Source organism: Medicago sativa, chromosome 2 (genome assembly GCF_051527215.1).
Source record: "Medicago sativa cultivar Bolivia chromosome 2, Bolivia_mono, whole genome shotgun sequence".
Lineage (NCBI taxonomy): Eukaryota > Viridiplantae > Streptophyta > Magnoliopsida > Fabales > Fabaceae > Medicago > Medicago sativa.
In genome coordinates, this window is record NC_140750.1 from 36798753 (window position 1) to 36816436 (window position 17684).

The window sequence follows — 17684 nt, forward strand, 5'->3', positions numbered from 1 at the left end:
CCAATCCGATGATAATCACACTCCTTATTTTACTAATATTATCCTACCTCACACAAACCTATGGTTAGGCCTAAAATTTAACAAAAAATATTTTTTAATTCATTCACTTTCTCTCATCTTCATCTCATCTCATCAGTCGGACTCTTTCATTTCTACTAAAAAAGAAACCCTAATCGTCAACCACACCAAAATCATTGTTCATCGCCACCGGTCACCGCTGAGATCGTTCATCTCTTGGTTAATTTTATCATGTTTATGCCATTGATTTATACTCATGGCGACATAATTTCATGATGCTTAAATATCAGGATGTCTTAATTTCAGTTTGCATGGATTTGTTATTTTGACTATGTTTTAATTTTGGGATGTTCTTTTTGGAATTTTTGTGTTTGTTGATGAACGATGCATGTATGGATCATGAATGATTGAAATATTTGAGTTTGATGAAGTTGTTTTTGAAGAATGATGGATGAATGAATCTTGGATCATATGTATGAAATATTGAGTAAGATTAGTTATAAAAAGTTGTTTGATAAATAGAGAACATGAAAAAAAACAAAATATGAAATACAATTATACAAAGTTCTATGAAATATTTTGTGAGAATATGAGTTTTTTTAATTGTATTTTTAAATAAACTGATCAACCGAACCAAACCAAACCGATTAGTTTGGTTCGGTTTCTTTTTTGAAAAACAGTGAAAACCGAACCAATCTAAACCGATGAAGGTTTCATCGGTTCAGACATTTTTTTGACGGAAAACCAATCCAAACCGAACAGTTACACCCCTAGTTGTAGGTGAAATTTCAACATGCTTCGAAATATGATCAATTCAATATTTTCAAAAACTAAAATAAAATATTTTCCAAGATAACTTTCATTTCAAAATCATTCAAAGCACTTAATGATCATAAACTTGCCAAAAGTGAGTCTAGAGAACTCTTTCCCATAAAAAAACTTTTCTTTCTAACATTTGACTGCTCAAAACATTCATTCTCAAAACAAATCTCCAAATAGCAGTGTTTGAATAATATCTTCAAATCATTCGACGACACTGAATAAAATAGTATTTTTCGATAAAATCACCCAAGAAAAGGTTTTCTCAAATACTTTAAGTCTTCTGAAAGACCTTTATGAGATCAAAACAATTCATAAAATATTTATCATTTTCAAATGAATCCCAACTTATTTTCCATTTTGAAACATCTTTTCAAAACCACCCAAAAGCTAAGAAAATGATTCTGACGAATTTTTGACAGAGTCTCATTTGTGTTTATATCGTATACCAGAGCCTCTGGCTCAGTCAACCTAACAGAAATTCACAGACAAAAATATTTTCATAACTCAATAGTTCAAACATTTAAAATTTGAATCCTGAAAGGGTAAGCAGTCACTTCCAGCACCAGTTCAAACATAACTTATTTTCATAAAATCACAATAAATTCATTCGTCGTCGAAACATCGCGAACCATAGGTCCATTTCGACCGTCTCAACGACGCGAATCCATCGTTCAACTCATTTTCACATTTCAACAGTTTAAAAATGATGACAATACCCCTACACGGTTCAGCCCTTTCGTCGGGACAACTTTTTTTAAAAACCAATCGGTTGAATCAGCTTATTTACTAGCATAAAGCATAGATATAAAATAAAATTCACATTTCGACACTTTTCCAAAAACACTAAAACTTTAAAATGATCCAATCTTGAATTTTCTTTCAGATCTATACTCATATGAACTTACCCAACAACATACATAACACCACGCAAGAAAACCAAAACTCGACATTGTTACCCTTAACAAACCTCAAAACCGCGATTTAAATAGGGAAAAAGAGGAGGAATACCTCTTTCAATGACAATAAATCAAGTGTTTGAAGGTAGGATTCACCAAGGGCTTCGTTTTGATATCTTGTTTGCGCGATTCAGACAAAGAACAAAGAAGTTATAGCCCCGAAACGGTGGATGATTTAATTGTTGCGAAAATGAGAGGAAGTGATTTTGATTTATGTGAAAATGGTGGTAAGACCTCCTATATATAGTGTTTTGATTTTGGAAATAAACTGAACCCGGTCCTCGTGGTTTAAGGCACACGTAGATAAAGTTCTATCATGACTCTAATGAACTTCTAACCAGTCTCAAACCTCTTAGAATTACCTCCTTACTCAAAAATCACTATCCATTCTCTAATACTTTTCTTCGAAAATTTACTCAATTCGCCTGTCTAATATTTCTAAATTCCCCAAAAACCATCTAGACAACAAATAAATTCCCTGAATGAATATTAACGACTCCAAAGGTCCAATAATTTTTCATTTGCAGGGCGAAATCATATTTGATTCTACCCTACTATAAAACTAAAAAAAAAATGCTCAAGTTTTAGAAAACACAAAATCTTGAAATTTCACATAACACAAGTCACAAAAACATATTCATGTTTAACAAATATTATGAAAATCATACTCAATCACCCAGGGTAGAAAAAAACAATATATGTGAGTCAATCCTAGACCTCACATAACTGACTTGCTTAACAAGTTTTCATTTAAAATAATAGTTTTGAAATCAAAATAACTTTTCGACAAAATTCTCATTACCAAAATTTGTAGAAATATAATGGGATCATCTTCTCATTCTAACAATGTATAAAACTCTTTAAATTTTCATGACGCTCTTGATCCATAGGAAATTTAAACAAGTACATCCAACACGTTTTCTCAAAATGGATAAAAACATAATTTTAGAATTTTGACAACGTCAAGACTTTTTCATAAAATCATTTATTAACAAAGAAACATCACAACCAGTACGAAGCCCTGGATTTAGTCATAGTTAAATTACGGGTCTTACATAAGACATGGTTATGGAGAATTGTTTATGTTGTTGAGATAAATTGTATGATGATCTTCCACTGTGAACTTTTGAAAGCATAGTTATGCATGTTTGAACTAATTGAAGATGTAGCATCTAAACTCTTTTGAATAATTGTATTATTTGCATGATTTATTGCTTTAAAGGATTTAGAGTGTTATAATTATAAACATCATTTACGTCATCATTATCCAACATTATACAACGTCGCCATTACGTCATTGATAACATGTCATTTTATGTTTTTTTAGCATGTTTTTCAGTTATTTTCAGTAGGCTTTACCAGCAAAATATAGGAGTATTAGAGAAATTGTCTATGATTTAGGGACATTTGTAATGTTTTCTTTATTTGAGTCTGTAATTCTATTCTTCCTAAAACATAGCAATTTTAGGATGTTTTATTGTAATTCACGAAGAAATCATGCATATCGGCAAGCCAAGACATTTGAAGATTTGTGAAGTCCTTGGGAGATAAAGAATGAAGATTCAATATGCCTCATAAGATGTTACAGAGGGAGGAATTTTGTTTCCAAGTTCCAAGACATCTTACATAGAAGCAAACACCTAAAGAGGCGAAGAAACATGCATTTTCAACACCGGACGACACTCACATGCACCCAACGCACACAGTGTGGAGCCAGCGCCAAGAAATACTACACCAGAGGGGCTTTTGGCACATGAAATGAGGCACCTAGCGCCTGAATCATCACTCACATGCGCCTGGCGCATGGTCCTAGGCACCTGGCGCCTGTTCCTTGCGGGCCAAGGCGCTGTTTTATCACTTTTTGGTGAAGAAAGCGCGGTATTTTAGCCCAAGTTCAGGTGAAAATTATTCTACAAATACAACTCTCCTCATTCATTATTTCTTATTTAGAACGAAGCGGTTTAAGATGAAGGCAAGTCCTAGGAGCTTCCAAGGAGGATTTTCTCTCTCCTCACTCCAAATTTTTCTAGCATATGATTTATTTCTTTTTGTAATTTATTTTTAGTTACAATGAGTAACGAAATCTTTTTGGGCTGTTCTAATATAAACCTCAATTGTATTTGTCGGATAATTATTTAATTTAAAATCTTTATTCAGTTTTTTTTTTCGCTATTTAGTCGTTTATTTAGGTTATATTGGTTTGATTGCTCAAATATAAATTTGAAGTTCACGGATACACTTTCTGAAAAAGAAAAAAAAAAGTAATTCATTTACAAAAGAAAATAAATAAAATTAAATGTAATTCAGATAAACATACTTAAACATATACGATAAAATAACGATTTCGAAATATTTCAAGGGTTTATATTCCTTCTTTTTTTATTGCTGAAAATGAAGAACGAATTTCCACCCAATACGAAAACAGGAAACTGAGCATACATCAAAGAAATCTTGGCAACATGAGAAAATCATAAGGCTTAAACATTCTTTGGAGGCGGTCGAATTGGCTTTCTAAATCGAAAGTGTGGTACTTCTGGGACGTGAATTTCTGAGCGTTGTCTGTTTTGTCCGTTGTAATTAAGTTTTCTGTGTTTAGGTCGCTGTGTGTCAGTTGTTGGTTGCTGGTAAATGATTGGTCCCTCGGTTTTGGCATGTATTTGATAATTTGGATTTCCTGCAATGTTAGTAAGAGTGATAATTGCAAGAAACAAAACTAGCATCGATACATAATAAGACATCTCTCCAACAATCTTATTTATGACCAGCACTATGTATGACACAAATAATTACTCGTGTATACCAGCTTTAGAGCTTTAGAGTTTAGGTAGTGTGTGTGTCTATATATATATATATAATCACATCTTGTCAAAAAAACAAAGAGTAAATTACACTCCCCTTCCCTCAAAGATGCTTGAATTACACTCCCCTCCCCTCTTATGTTAAATTATACACTCCCCTCCACTCTTATTCAAAACATATTAGAAAACTTTTCATTCCCTCCCCTAAGAGAAGTTTGAATTACATTCCCCTCCCTCCTTATGTTAAATTCTACACTTTACTCCCTCAATATTTATTTTTTATTTCTAATAATATAGAAATAATAATAATAATAATAATAATCTAACACACTTAAAAAAATAGTATTGCGGGTCTATTTTAATATAAAAAAATTGAATACATATTTTTTGCTATTTTTTATTCACAATTTCATTAACATGTAGTTTTAAACCCTATTACAAAATATAAAACAACCTAAAATAAAATTAGATTATGTGAAAAATTACTAAAGAAAATAAAACATGGTTACTTAAAAGTTAATTTTATACTCTAAATTATCAAATCAATAGCAAAATATTTAAATTTAATTATCATTGACATTTAAATTATAAAGAAATGAATTATTTTTTCTTAAATGATGGTTCAAAATTAATATATATCATAAAAATATTTAATTATGTTAAAATAGATTAAAGCGTAGTGCATATTTAATTATTAAGAGAGAGAGTTGTAATTCAAGCATATTATAAGGGAGAGGAGTATACGTTTTATTTTTCAAGGGTGGAGAGGGTATATTTTAACATAAGAGGAAAGGAAAGTGTAATTAAAGCATCTTTGAGGGGAGGGGAGTGTAATTTACTCAAAAACAAATATATAATCACGTAGTACGTACTTTCCTTTTCCACACTTTTCCACGGAAAAGAAAAACGGGTGGTGCTTAAACATTTTCGACGTTTTTGACTAACGTTGCTCAGTTGACCCAAAGTCTTCGGTCGCATGGATTAAGCTGTTTTCATATGGCAATGCTTGGAAAACCAGCTTGGAAAACTTGTCATGAATCCCCATTTTTTCATCACTATACTAATACTAGTCAAAGCCAAATACTTCTATACTAGCACTCCTAACAATCATAATATATAGTATATTATATATATATATATGATATATCTTTAAGGATTAATATACGTCTCTCTAAATACTTTTGGGATTTGTTGAAGGTGGAAGTGTTGAAATTTTATGTTGAATATCACCATAATTGTAGGTTAATTAAAGGTATTAATATTACATTTATTGTTTTCATTCTTAAAGTTGAGAACCTCAGAGGTTGGTTAGTTTTCACTTTATATCTTTGGTTAATAGTCCTTATAAAATATATTCAAAGGTGGCTGCAAATAGATTAAGAAAAGTGGTTGGTAAAGTTGTGCTAGAGTCTAAGTCCGCTTTAGTTCAAGGTAGACAAGCCCTGAAAGATATTCTTATAGCTAATGAATTAGTGGATAATGGTCGAAAGATGAAAAAAAATTAATTTTTTTAAGGTCGATTTTGAAAAAGCTTATGATTCGGTTGACTGGAGGTATTTGAAAGATGTGATGATTAAAATGAATTTAAAATCCACTCCCACTCACTATATGCAAAAATTTAAAATCCACTCTCCCTCAAACATGCAAAAATTTAAAAATCACTCTCCCTGAAACATGCAAATGACATAACTCGCCCCTTTAATTTGGTATTATCAAAAAGTAGGAAAGAAACAATCATGGTAAGACATATATTTAGAAAAATCAAATCAAATCAAATCATGGTCTTGTCGAGGAACGAAAGTACTAGTCAGAAGAGGTGCAAAGCAGTTGTTGCGGTGTTTCACGATGGTTCACGATTGTCCTTCACCAATGTGTACTTGCAAAGACACTATAACGGTCAAGTCAGTAAGGTTTCAACGAGAGTGTGTATCTTACTTTGGTGTGTAGAGCACCCTATTTATAGACCACCGGTTGTATAAAGGGTTCTAATGTACTCTTAGAGTATCCACAATGTAGACATCCATTTTTAAGTACGTAAATGGGTCACATGTGTACACATCACACATTTATAATTTTTTAATAGTAGTACCAATTAAGCCCTCAAACCCAGCATTTCACACAAACTTTCTAAATGAAGCTCACTAATCAATTATCAATAACATTATATCATGACATTTCAATTTTTTAATATGAAATTATTTTGGATCTCATTAAGATTGAAGTCTTATGTAAGACCTTGAGTCTTATAAGACCCCAAAAAAATTTCTCCCAAATAAGGTACCTAATTGATACCAAGTCTTAAAAGTTTAGGACCTCCATTGGGGATGGTCTTAGCGTACTATTTGGTTTATTACAACTTTTTACCGACATCTTACTAGGTCTAAGCTAGAATATTGAACTCTATGTCTTGAGGATATGATCTTAGGTAGAATATCGAACTTCGACTCTTGCATAATATTTTATTACATTTAACATTATACATTATATTATTATTTTTTAATTCTAAGCTCGATTATCGAACCCCTACTTCTGCGTAATATTGTTCTAGTAAGTACCAACTAAGCCGTGCTTATTGAAAAAAAATTGTGTATTTATAACATTTGAAATTGAATTCTTTTACTTTCAAAAAGAATATATATTTTTAATTTAGAAGTCCTACTTGGTAGACATACAGTGGCGGAGCTAGAAATAAATTTGGGGGTGGGCCAAGTTTAATGTGTAAATTTATATAATTTTTATTAGTTAATTCGAGTGACCAATAATCTTTTATCTATGAAACATAATTTAAACCAGGTTTTAAAGATATTTTAACATAAATATTATATAATTTTTATTATATACACCATATTTTAAATTTAAAAAAGAATTGTACTTTAAAAAAGATTATATATATAAAGAATAAAAGCGAGAATGTGAAATGGAAATGTTGTTACTTTAGTGTGGTTTGGGTATTTTTAGAAAGACAATGGGTGCACTGGTTCGGTTCTCTTTGGAGATTTTATTGAATAATTTTTTTTAAAAAAAGGAACCAGAATTATAATAAAAAATAAGACTAGAAATGATTCAAACGCGCGACTCTAAGCCATCAGATCCACATACTTAACCTTAACCGCTAGGACAAGCTAAGCACGACTCTAAGCCATCAGATCCACATACTTGCCCGCTAGGACAAGCTAAACAATCATTAATATATGCGCAACGGACGGAGCTTTTTCAGGGGGTGGTTTAGGAGGTGGGGGTGATGATGTGTTAGTGTGGTTGGTGTTTTAAGTGAGGAGGTGGGTGCTTGTTGGGGTGATTTCCTTTAGAAGCAACCTTTGTTACATGGGTCCATGTTTGTCGTCTCTAGCTCTTGTTTGTGCTTTTTGAGTGGTTTAGGTGTTTACGGAGTTTGTAGGGTGTGTGTCAAGTTGTGTTGAGCCTTTTCCATTTGATTTGTTTGTTGTTTAAACTTCGCATGCCATGTCCTTCGTCTTACATATTGTGTGCTGGTTTTCGATGGGCCGGTTCATTTGGCTTCGAGATCGAGAGTCGGGGTCTAGCTGCGATTTTTATTTGACTTGGTTTGGTTTTTCTCTGGTGTACCGGGGGCGAGGGGTTCCCTGCTAATTTGGTATTATAGTCTGGTGGGCCGATAACTTTTGATTCGAGATCGGGAGTCAGTTATTTGACCTATGTTGGTTTTTGGGCTTTGTGTTGTGCTCTTTCGGTGGATCGGAGGTCGCGAGGTTTGTGATAGCTGCATGATCCTTCGGTTAGGTGCTCTTCGTTATGTGGCTCGGCTTGGGCGTTGGGGTCTGGGAGTTTTATTTTGATGGTGTTCTTCGTGGGTGAGTAGTGACGATGGGTTGTGGTGGATACCGTGTTTACAGTGCTTGTTTTTTTGGAGTTTGTTTTAGGTGGTGATGTGTTTTGGTGGGTTTATCTCCAGGGTTTTTTAGGTGGTTATGGTGTACCGTCTATATGCGGCACCATTTGTATCTTGTTTCGTCCATACCTTGCGTCTTGCGGGGATGACGTTTAATAATATTTGCCGATTTAAAAAAAATTAATATATGCGCAACACACACACATATATATAATATAACTTCTTATTAAAATATTTGCATATATACCTATTAAAAATTAATTTTTTTAGGGCCCACCCTGACCCATGAGTGGCTCCGCCAGTGGTAGACAACAATCAGCGAAATGACGTGACATGTCTTTAACACAACTTGACCAAAGGGAAATACAACACGAACATGGCTCATTGACACAAAAGGAGAAAAAAACTTTTAACATTTTGAGGAGTATTATTTGAATAACCATTTGGTTGATAACTTATGAAATAACATTTGACCAAAAACCAAAACAATAAAGATAAAGTAAAAAATAATATGAGTATGAGAGAGAAAGTTGTGACAAAAATTATCATAAAATAGATGTTCAAATATTATTTTTTTTTTTTTTGAGGGAAATGTTCAAATATTATTTCTGTTTGCCAAAATAACACGAGATGCCCTTCTTAAGTAGTGTTAGACTAGTTTAGTCCCCATTTGTGCCCACCCGACTTTTTTATATAGATGAGTCGAAGTCCTACTTTTTTTTTTTTTTTTTTTTTTTTTACAAATAGAAATCCTACTTTTTGTTAAAGGAATTAAAAAGTCCTACTTGGTAGGCGACAACTAGCCAAAGGAATTAAAAAGTCCTACATGTCTTTATCAAACTTGACTAAAGAAGAAATAGAACAAGAACATGGCTCATTGCAACAAAAATATATATAAAAAAAAAACCACTAACTTGGCAAAATAACACAACCACCCCACCCGACTTGCAGCTTTGCTTCATTCACTTCCCTCAAATATGCATAGAAACCAAAGTTTTGCTTTTGTTGTTGTTACCCTTTTGAGCACATGTTTCATTTTACTATGTTCTAGTAGCCATTCATCATTTGGTTGCATAGAACAAGAGAGGCAAGCTCTTTTAGCACTCAAAGGAAGCTTTAATGATACATCATTAAGACTTTCCTCTTGGGAAGGAAATGACTGTTGCAAATGGAAAGGTATAAGTTGCAGCAACATCACAGGACATGTTATCAAAATTGACCTTAGGAATCCATGCTACCCACAAAGAGGAGACGATTATCAATCAAACTGTTCCTTCTCAAAAAATAAGCTTGAAGCTCCAGAAATCCATCCTTCTCTTTCAAATTTTATATATCTTAGTTATTTAGACCTTAGTGGAAACAATTTCAGTTCAAGTCCAATACCAACTTTTATCCATTTTATGAATCAGTTAGAATTCCTTTCTATCTCTGATTCCCATTTGAGTGGTATCATCCCAAATAACCTTGGAAACCTCACAAACTTGTCCTTTCTTGATCTCAGTTTCAATTCCTATTTACACTCTGATGATGTCAATTGGGTTTCAAAACTTTCATTGCTCCAAAACCTTTACCTGAGTGATGTTTTTCTTGAGAGGGCACAAAATTTATTCAAGGTAATTACCATGCTTCCTTCTTTGCTAGAATTAGAATTGATGAACTGCAGCATTACCAAGATGCACAGTCATGATCAACAACTTGATAGTTACACAAATTTTTCTAGTATTGAGTCACTCAATCTTGCAGATAATGGACTTGATGGTCCAGATCTGAATGCTTTTAGAAACATGACTTCACTTGAAATTATTGACCTTTCTAACAATAGTCTTAGTTCAGTTCCAATTTGGTTGAGTAATTGTGCCAAACTTAACTATCTTGATCTTGGAAGCAATGCTCTTAATGGCTCAGTTCCTTCAGCTCTTCGAAATTTGACTTCCTTGACATCGCTTGACCTTTCCCAAAACAACATTGAATCTGTTCCATTATGGTTAGGTGGGTTAGAGAGGCTTTTGTACCTCAATATTTCATGGAATCATGTGAACCATATTGAGGGTTCTATACCAACAATGCTAGGAAATATGTGTCAGCTTCTGTCACTAGATTTGTCTGGAAACAGACTTCAAGGAGATGCACTCGTCGGTAATTTAGAATCTGCAGGATGCAACGGATCTGGTTTAAAGGAACTTGACTTGACCAACAACAATTTCAATGATCAGCTGCCAACATGGTTGGGGCAACTTGAAAATATGGTAATCCTCACACTTCATTCAAGTTTTTTCCATGGTCCTATTCCAAATATTTTTGGAAAATTGTCAAATTTGAAATATTTAAACCTTGGTAACAATTACTTGAATGGAACTATTCCAAACTCCGTAGGAAAACTGGGAAATCTAACCCACTTGGACCTATCAAATAACCACTTGTTTGGGGGTCTTCCTTGTAGTATAACAGCACTTGCCAATCTAAAGTATTTGATTCTGAACAATAATAATTTAACTGGATATCTTCCTAATTGTATTGGACAATTCATCAGTCTAAACACCTTGATTATTTCTTCTAATCATTTTTATGGTGTCATTCCTAGGAGTCTTGAGCAGCTAGTCAGCCTAGAAAACCTTGATGTGTCAGAAAACTCTCTGAATGGCACAATCCCACAAAATATTGGTCGACTTTCAAATTTGCAAACCCTCTATCTTAGTCAAAATAAATTGCATGGGAAATTTCCTGATAGTTTTGGTCAACTTTTGAACCTGCGCAATTTAGACTTGTCTCTCAACAATTTGGAAGGCATATTTTCTGAAATAAAATTTCCCAATTCACTAGCCTATGTGAATCTCACCAATAACCATATCACTGGGTCACTTCCCCAAAATATTGCTCATAGATTGCCCAATCTTACTCACTTGCTTCTTGGAAACAACTCCATAAATGACTCCATTCCAAATTCAATCTGCAAAATCAACTCTTTGTACAATCTTGACCTTTCAGTGAACAAATTAATTGGCAACATTCCTGATTGTTGGAATTCAACTCAAAGATTGAACGAGATAAATCTTTCATCGAACAAATTATCAGGTGTTATTCCAAGCTCGTTTGGTCAGCTTTCAACTTTGCTATGGCTGCATTTGAATAATAACAATCTTCATGGGGAGTTTCCATCATTCTTGAGAAATTTAAAACAACTGTTAATCTTAGATATTGGAGAGAATCAAATGTCAGGAACTATACCTTCATGGATAGGTGACATTTTCTCCCTAATGCAGATTCTAAGGTTAAGACAAAACAAGTTCCAAGGTTACATTCCATCACATCTTTGCAAACTTTCAGCTTTGCAAATCTTGGATCTATCCAACAACATGTTGATGGGGTCAATCCCACACTGCGTTGGGAATTTTACAGCAATGATTCAAGGATGGAAACCATCTGTTTCCTTAGCACCCAGTGAGTCGACATATATTGAATGGTATGAACAAGATGTCAGCCAGGTCATTAAAGGAAGAGAAGATCATTATACAAGAAATTTGAAATTTGTGGCCAATGTGGATTTATCGAACAACAGTTTGAGTGGTCCTATTCCTAGAGAAATAACTCTTCTCACTGCTTTACGAGGCCTAAATCTGTCACACAATCATTTGTCAGGTGAAATTCCTACAGCCATAGGGGACATGAAGTCACTTGAATCGTTGGACCTCTCTCAGGGTCAACTTTCAGGCTCAATTCCACACACCATGTCTAGTTTAACTTTTCTATCTGTACTAAACTTGTCCTACAACAACCTTTCAGGACCAATTCCACAAGGAAACCAGTTTTTAACATTTAATGATCCATCTATTTATGTTGGCAACAATCTTTGTGGTGCACCATTGTTGAATCGTTGCCATGTTGATAATAGAGATGAAAGTGGAGATGATGATGGTAAGCATGACAGGGCTGAGAAACTATGGTTTTATTTTGTTGTAGCAATTGGATTTGCTACTGGCTTTTGGGTTTTTATTGGAGTTTTCTTGTTGAAGAAGGGTCGGAGGGATGCTTACTTTAATTTCATTGATAGGGTAGTGCGCAGGATAAAGAAAAGATGTATGGGAAACCGTATTGATTAGTGAAACATGAATATTTCAAGGGACGTCCCTCGCCTTATGAGCAAGGGACGTCCCTCACCTTATAAAGTGTGAAATTTAGTTTAACTAGTCACCAATAATGTAAATCTTGCTTAGAGACCTAGCAAAATGAAATGAAATTCAGATGGTGATAATAAACACAGAGAAAAGGTAAAAGGATTGCAATATTATTGAGTTGTGATCTCTAACCTTGCTCTTTACCTAGTTTTTTGCATTTTGATACGTCAAAAATATATTTAAAATGTTGATTAGTTGTAAAAATAGGTATTGATTCACCATCAATAAATGGTGATGCACTAAAGTTATTCCCTACTTTGGACTTCTCACTTTCTTATTCTCTACTTTGGACTTCTCACTTTCTTCCCATGCCTTCATATTAGATAACCTTTTCTCCTTCTCTATTTGATGCCATCACATTGTTCTGACCTTGCATTGAGTACAAATCTGAACCACATGGCAAAAAAAATTCTATTATTCTCAATCATTGAATACATGGATGGATAAACAAAATATAAGTAAGCTAATAAAGTTTTATACCAATGAATATAAAAGCACCCTCCCTGGTCTATTATATGCTTTCTTAAATGGTTATATTAAAACGGAGGTATATAAATCTCAGCCACAAGAGTTTCGAGCCATAAAATAAACAGTTGTAATGAAAATCAAATTAAGTCATTTATGGCCTTGTCCAGGCTCCGCGGGATTGGTATGAAAGGCTTACCAAGCATTACTCACAGTTAAGTCCAGTTAATGTGATACATTTCTAATTTTCTCAAAAGTGGTCAATCTACTTATATGTGCTCATCTACATTGATGGTATTATTATAACTAGAACATCTCTTTCCCTGGTTCAGAATTTAATTCAGACGCCACATGTTGAGTTTGCACTTAATCAGTTGGGATTTCCAAATTAATTTCTGAGCATACATTACAGATTTAACACTAAACAATGCCAACTATCTAAATACAGAGCTTTGGTTTTTTTAATTGTTTTCTGGGTATACAACTCTTTCATAATTTTCTCTCGTATGATTCTATCCAGGGGCGGACCTCTTCAAGGCACAGTGTGGCAAGTGCCACACCACCCTAGGTCCCCCTTTTTATTTTTTATTTTTTATTTTTTTTACCGGTTCATTGTATAATTTTATTCGTATATTAATACAAACTTAATTCTTTATGTTTATACATATGCTTATATTTCTACTTATATATTAATACGAAGATATATTTTTTTTGTAATTTATACTTGTGTCTATATTTTAACTTATATATTTACACGAGGACCGATTTTTTTTTTTTAATTTATACACATGTCTATAATTTTACTCATATTTAATACGGAAATAAATTTTTGTACAATTTGTACACATGTCTATATTTTTATAATTTTTACGCAATTGCGACTTGTTTAAAAAAAAAAAAAAAAGAGCGCACCGCACTCACCCACCCGTATGCACGTGTATCATGCAAGAGCATTCGATTCATCTCTTGTAACCTATATAGAAAGAGATGTTCTTAGAACAATTAGTAATGATATAATTTTAGTTCATTTTCAACAAATGGAAAATAGATTATTTTCTTTGTAATTTTGATTGCTACAACTATTTTTAATATAACTTCTTACTAAATACAATATTATTTAATTATTTGACAAAAAAAAAGTTGCCCCACTAATATTTCGAGTCTAGATCCGCCCCTGATTCGATCTCAGAATTCCATACACAAATAACAGAAAATATAACGTCCTAACTAACTAATACATAGCTTTGGCAAATCGAAGATTGTGAACAAAAACGAAAAAATAAATGCTAGAGGAACATACCAGTTCTGACAAGAGTGAGTGCCTTAAGCTGAATCTCTTCTTTGCCACAAGAGGTGTTATATCTTACCCCCTTTTTTCTTCTTCCCTTTTCTGCATTACACATAAAACAGATTATTCACACAACCAAACACTCATTAGAAGATAAAGTACATAGCAAAATTACAAAAAGAAAACAAATCAATAACCTTATCCTTCTCAACAGAACCACCACCAACATTCGGACTCAATTTAAGAAAGCATATTATCGTCTATTATTCTCTATTCAAGAAAGCAAAAAATTCTCTATTATTCTCACCTTAATGTTGTTAAAGAGAACTAATTAATTATGCAGAAAACATACCAAGCTGATTTATCCATATTCTCTATTATTCTCACCTTATTGCTTTTGCATACACGTATTTTTGTGATTGGAATGAGCTTCCTTACACTGTCTATGAAATCTAACAGCATAGTCTACACAGAAAGTATTATTCCCATTAGATAGAAGATCTAGGTGATCATCACAATAAGCAACGTCCACTTCTAATTAAGGAACAGACCGTAGAATGTTCTCAACAAACAAGTTTCATAAAAATTAGTACCACAATCAGCTAAGACACAAAAATTACATAAATATGAAATTTCACCAATTCTTCATCAAATTGAAAGAAAGTCATTACGTCTTCCTGTCAAGAAACCATGTTGAAATGTTATTGACCTCGACCTCTGAAACTTATAATCTCATACCCCTCAGAGAGAATCTCAATAGCTGATATATAAAATTGAGATCAAGGCATGGAAAAAGAGAAAAAGAAAAAGTGATTTTACTCATCAAATTAGTGTTCAAAATACCTAACACAAATACTAATTTGACCAACAAAATTTCAAGATAAATGTTTCCTACAAAACAAGTAATATATGCACCTTGAATTTTAGTATGAGTCAGGACATAGTGCAACAGGTAGCATAGATTATAAATTTGGCACCCAAAACAGTAGCATACATTATAAATTTGACACACAAAACAGAACATACTCGCAATTATAGACATGCATGCATATAAGAACAATAGTTCATCAAAAATAAGCATAATACCTAGTTCATCATGCACAACAATACAAGTGTGTAACTCAGATATTGTTATAACAAAAGTATGGTTGAAATTTACTTAAAACAAGCTAACTTTGTTTGGTCATTTTCTTTCTTTTCATTTTTTTATTTGTAATGAAGAGTGATGAAAGAACATATTACTCAATATGAATTCAAATACAGTATAAATTTAACCTAGATATCGAATTAAATCAAAGAGAATTAAAAGTTACTTTAGTCCAAATTATATTAAAAGGACTAAATCCTTAAGTAAATAGATAAATATAAAAATTGTGCAATATAGAGAACATTCTGTCTTTACATGGAATACCGCAACTATAGTGACAACTAACAAGATTAATCCTAACATTACACGTAAAAATCTCTCACAGTCATCTATCATCAACCAACTACAATGAGATAACAAAAGCAAAAAAAAAAAAAAATTGATATATCATAATCAATAAATTAAGCTGAAATGTGGCAGTTACCAAATTTTGAAGGATTAAAAGTAGAATTTGAAGATGAACTCTCATTACTATATTTACCTTGACATCAAATGCAATTAATGCAGTTAGAAAACCAAGTCCAAGTAAACTTGCCTTAGAAAAGAAAAAGAAAGAGAAATAGACATTTACCTTAGAAGAGAGTGATAATCGTTGTGCTTAGCTGGTAATAGACTCTGACGAGAAAGCTTTTCCTTCGATCTAAACAAGCAAAAACTTTTTCAAATCGCCAAATCCTTCTCTCTCATTTAACAAATTTCTTTGCCAATCCTGCATCAATTTTGATTCCTGCTGCAGACACTTTCAACTACTATATCAACAAACCGACCTTCAATCTATACATAAGCGCTTATCACGAGAAGTGCTTGTAGTATAAGCTCCAAATAAGTTGTTTATCGAAACAGGCCCTAACGAAGAAGCAAATGCCACACATAGACACTAACTAGTAACTACGTCAACTAAAACTACAAAGTCTACATAGCATGTTTTGATGGATATATTTTCTAATGATTTTCACTGTGATGGGCGGCAAAGAAAAGCTCTAAGCCAATTTATATTGTCTGTGTAGTGCAGGAAACTATTTGCAGCAAAATAACTCAAATTTACACTTGCAACAATTATATAATTAACGACATTGAAAGTGTTTATGAAATTTTCAAAGTTAATATTTTGACATCAAAATAGAGCACATAATTATAAGCATATTACAACCAATATCCCAGGTACTAAATCATTGATTTGCTAGTTCAAATATTAGTAGTTTACAATCTAAGATACAAGCTGCTAAATTTACACCACTAAGATAGTAGATTATTTCCCTTCTAATGGTTTTCTAATATTAGTAGCAAACTGGGATAATAAGTTGTTTATCTTAGGTTGCGTTTATCCATTTCAACCTATGAATCTTATTTCTAAACTAAGAAAACCTTTCCATATCTCATCTAGAAATAAGTAATTAGGCAATGTAAAGAATGAGTTTACAGAAGCATACTATATTAACACGAAAATCCAAAATCAAACACAAACCTAACAAACTACACATGATAAATTGCAAAATTTAAACCAAGAAATTGAGTTTCTTAATCACAATGGACTTAACATCATGTCATATCATAATAACACAAAAATCCAAGAAAATTCAATACCTTGGATTGCGGCGAATGCCAAAGTGCGGCGAAGTAGCGAAATGAACCAGTGAAATCGATTCTGATGCTGATGGAGCGATTCTGATTATTCAGATTGAGATCGAGAACCAGTGAGTGATAGTGCGAATGAGCAATTAGGAATTCAGGGATGAACGAATTCTGATTATGAGGAACAACGATTCAATAGATTAGGGATTCCAATTGTCCTATTTCCTAAATTGATTTCATGGGAATGAGTTTGAAGAACAACGATGAATGAGTTTGTAAAAAAGAAAAAATGTGGCTACAGTAAAATAGTGTATTTCGGTAAAACAAGGGTATATTTAATTGAGATTTGCTACCAATTTAGTTGTTAGTAAAATATTGGTAGCAAATGCTACATTTTCTTGTAGTGTATTCAGAGAGTATCATCCATCCTTGAATTTCCATTCCATGATTGCATATCAAGACATTGCCCCTACAAATTAATCTTTGTTGAATTCATACTATAATCGCTTCACCAACAAAGACTACAAGTTGCGGAACCCATTCAACCCAAAACCCCTAACACTAATCCTAATATCAAA

The 17684-nt window shown here is 32.9% G+C and overlaps 1 protein-coding gene across 1 annotated transcript; it reads left to right on the plus strand.

Annotated features, from left to right (window-relative positions):
- Positions 1-9405: 9405 nt before the first annotated feature.
- On the plus strand, positions 9406-12887 carry LOC146946624 (uncharacterized). Its single transcript, XM_085744604.1, has one exon. It carries the CDS (start codon positions 9440-9442, stop codon positions 12557-12559), a length of 3120 nt encoding a protein of 1039 aa, XP_085600730.1. The 5' UTR covers positions 9406-9439; the 3' UTR covers positions 12560-12887.
- The last annotated feature ends 4797 nt before the right edge of the window (positions 12888-17684 follow it).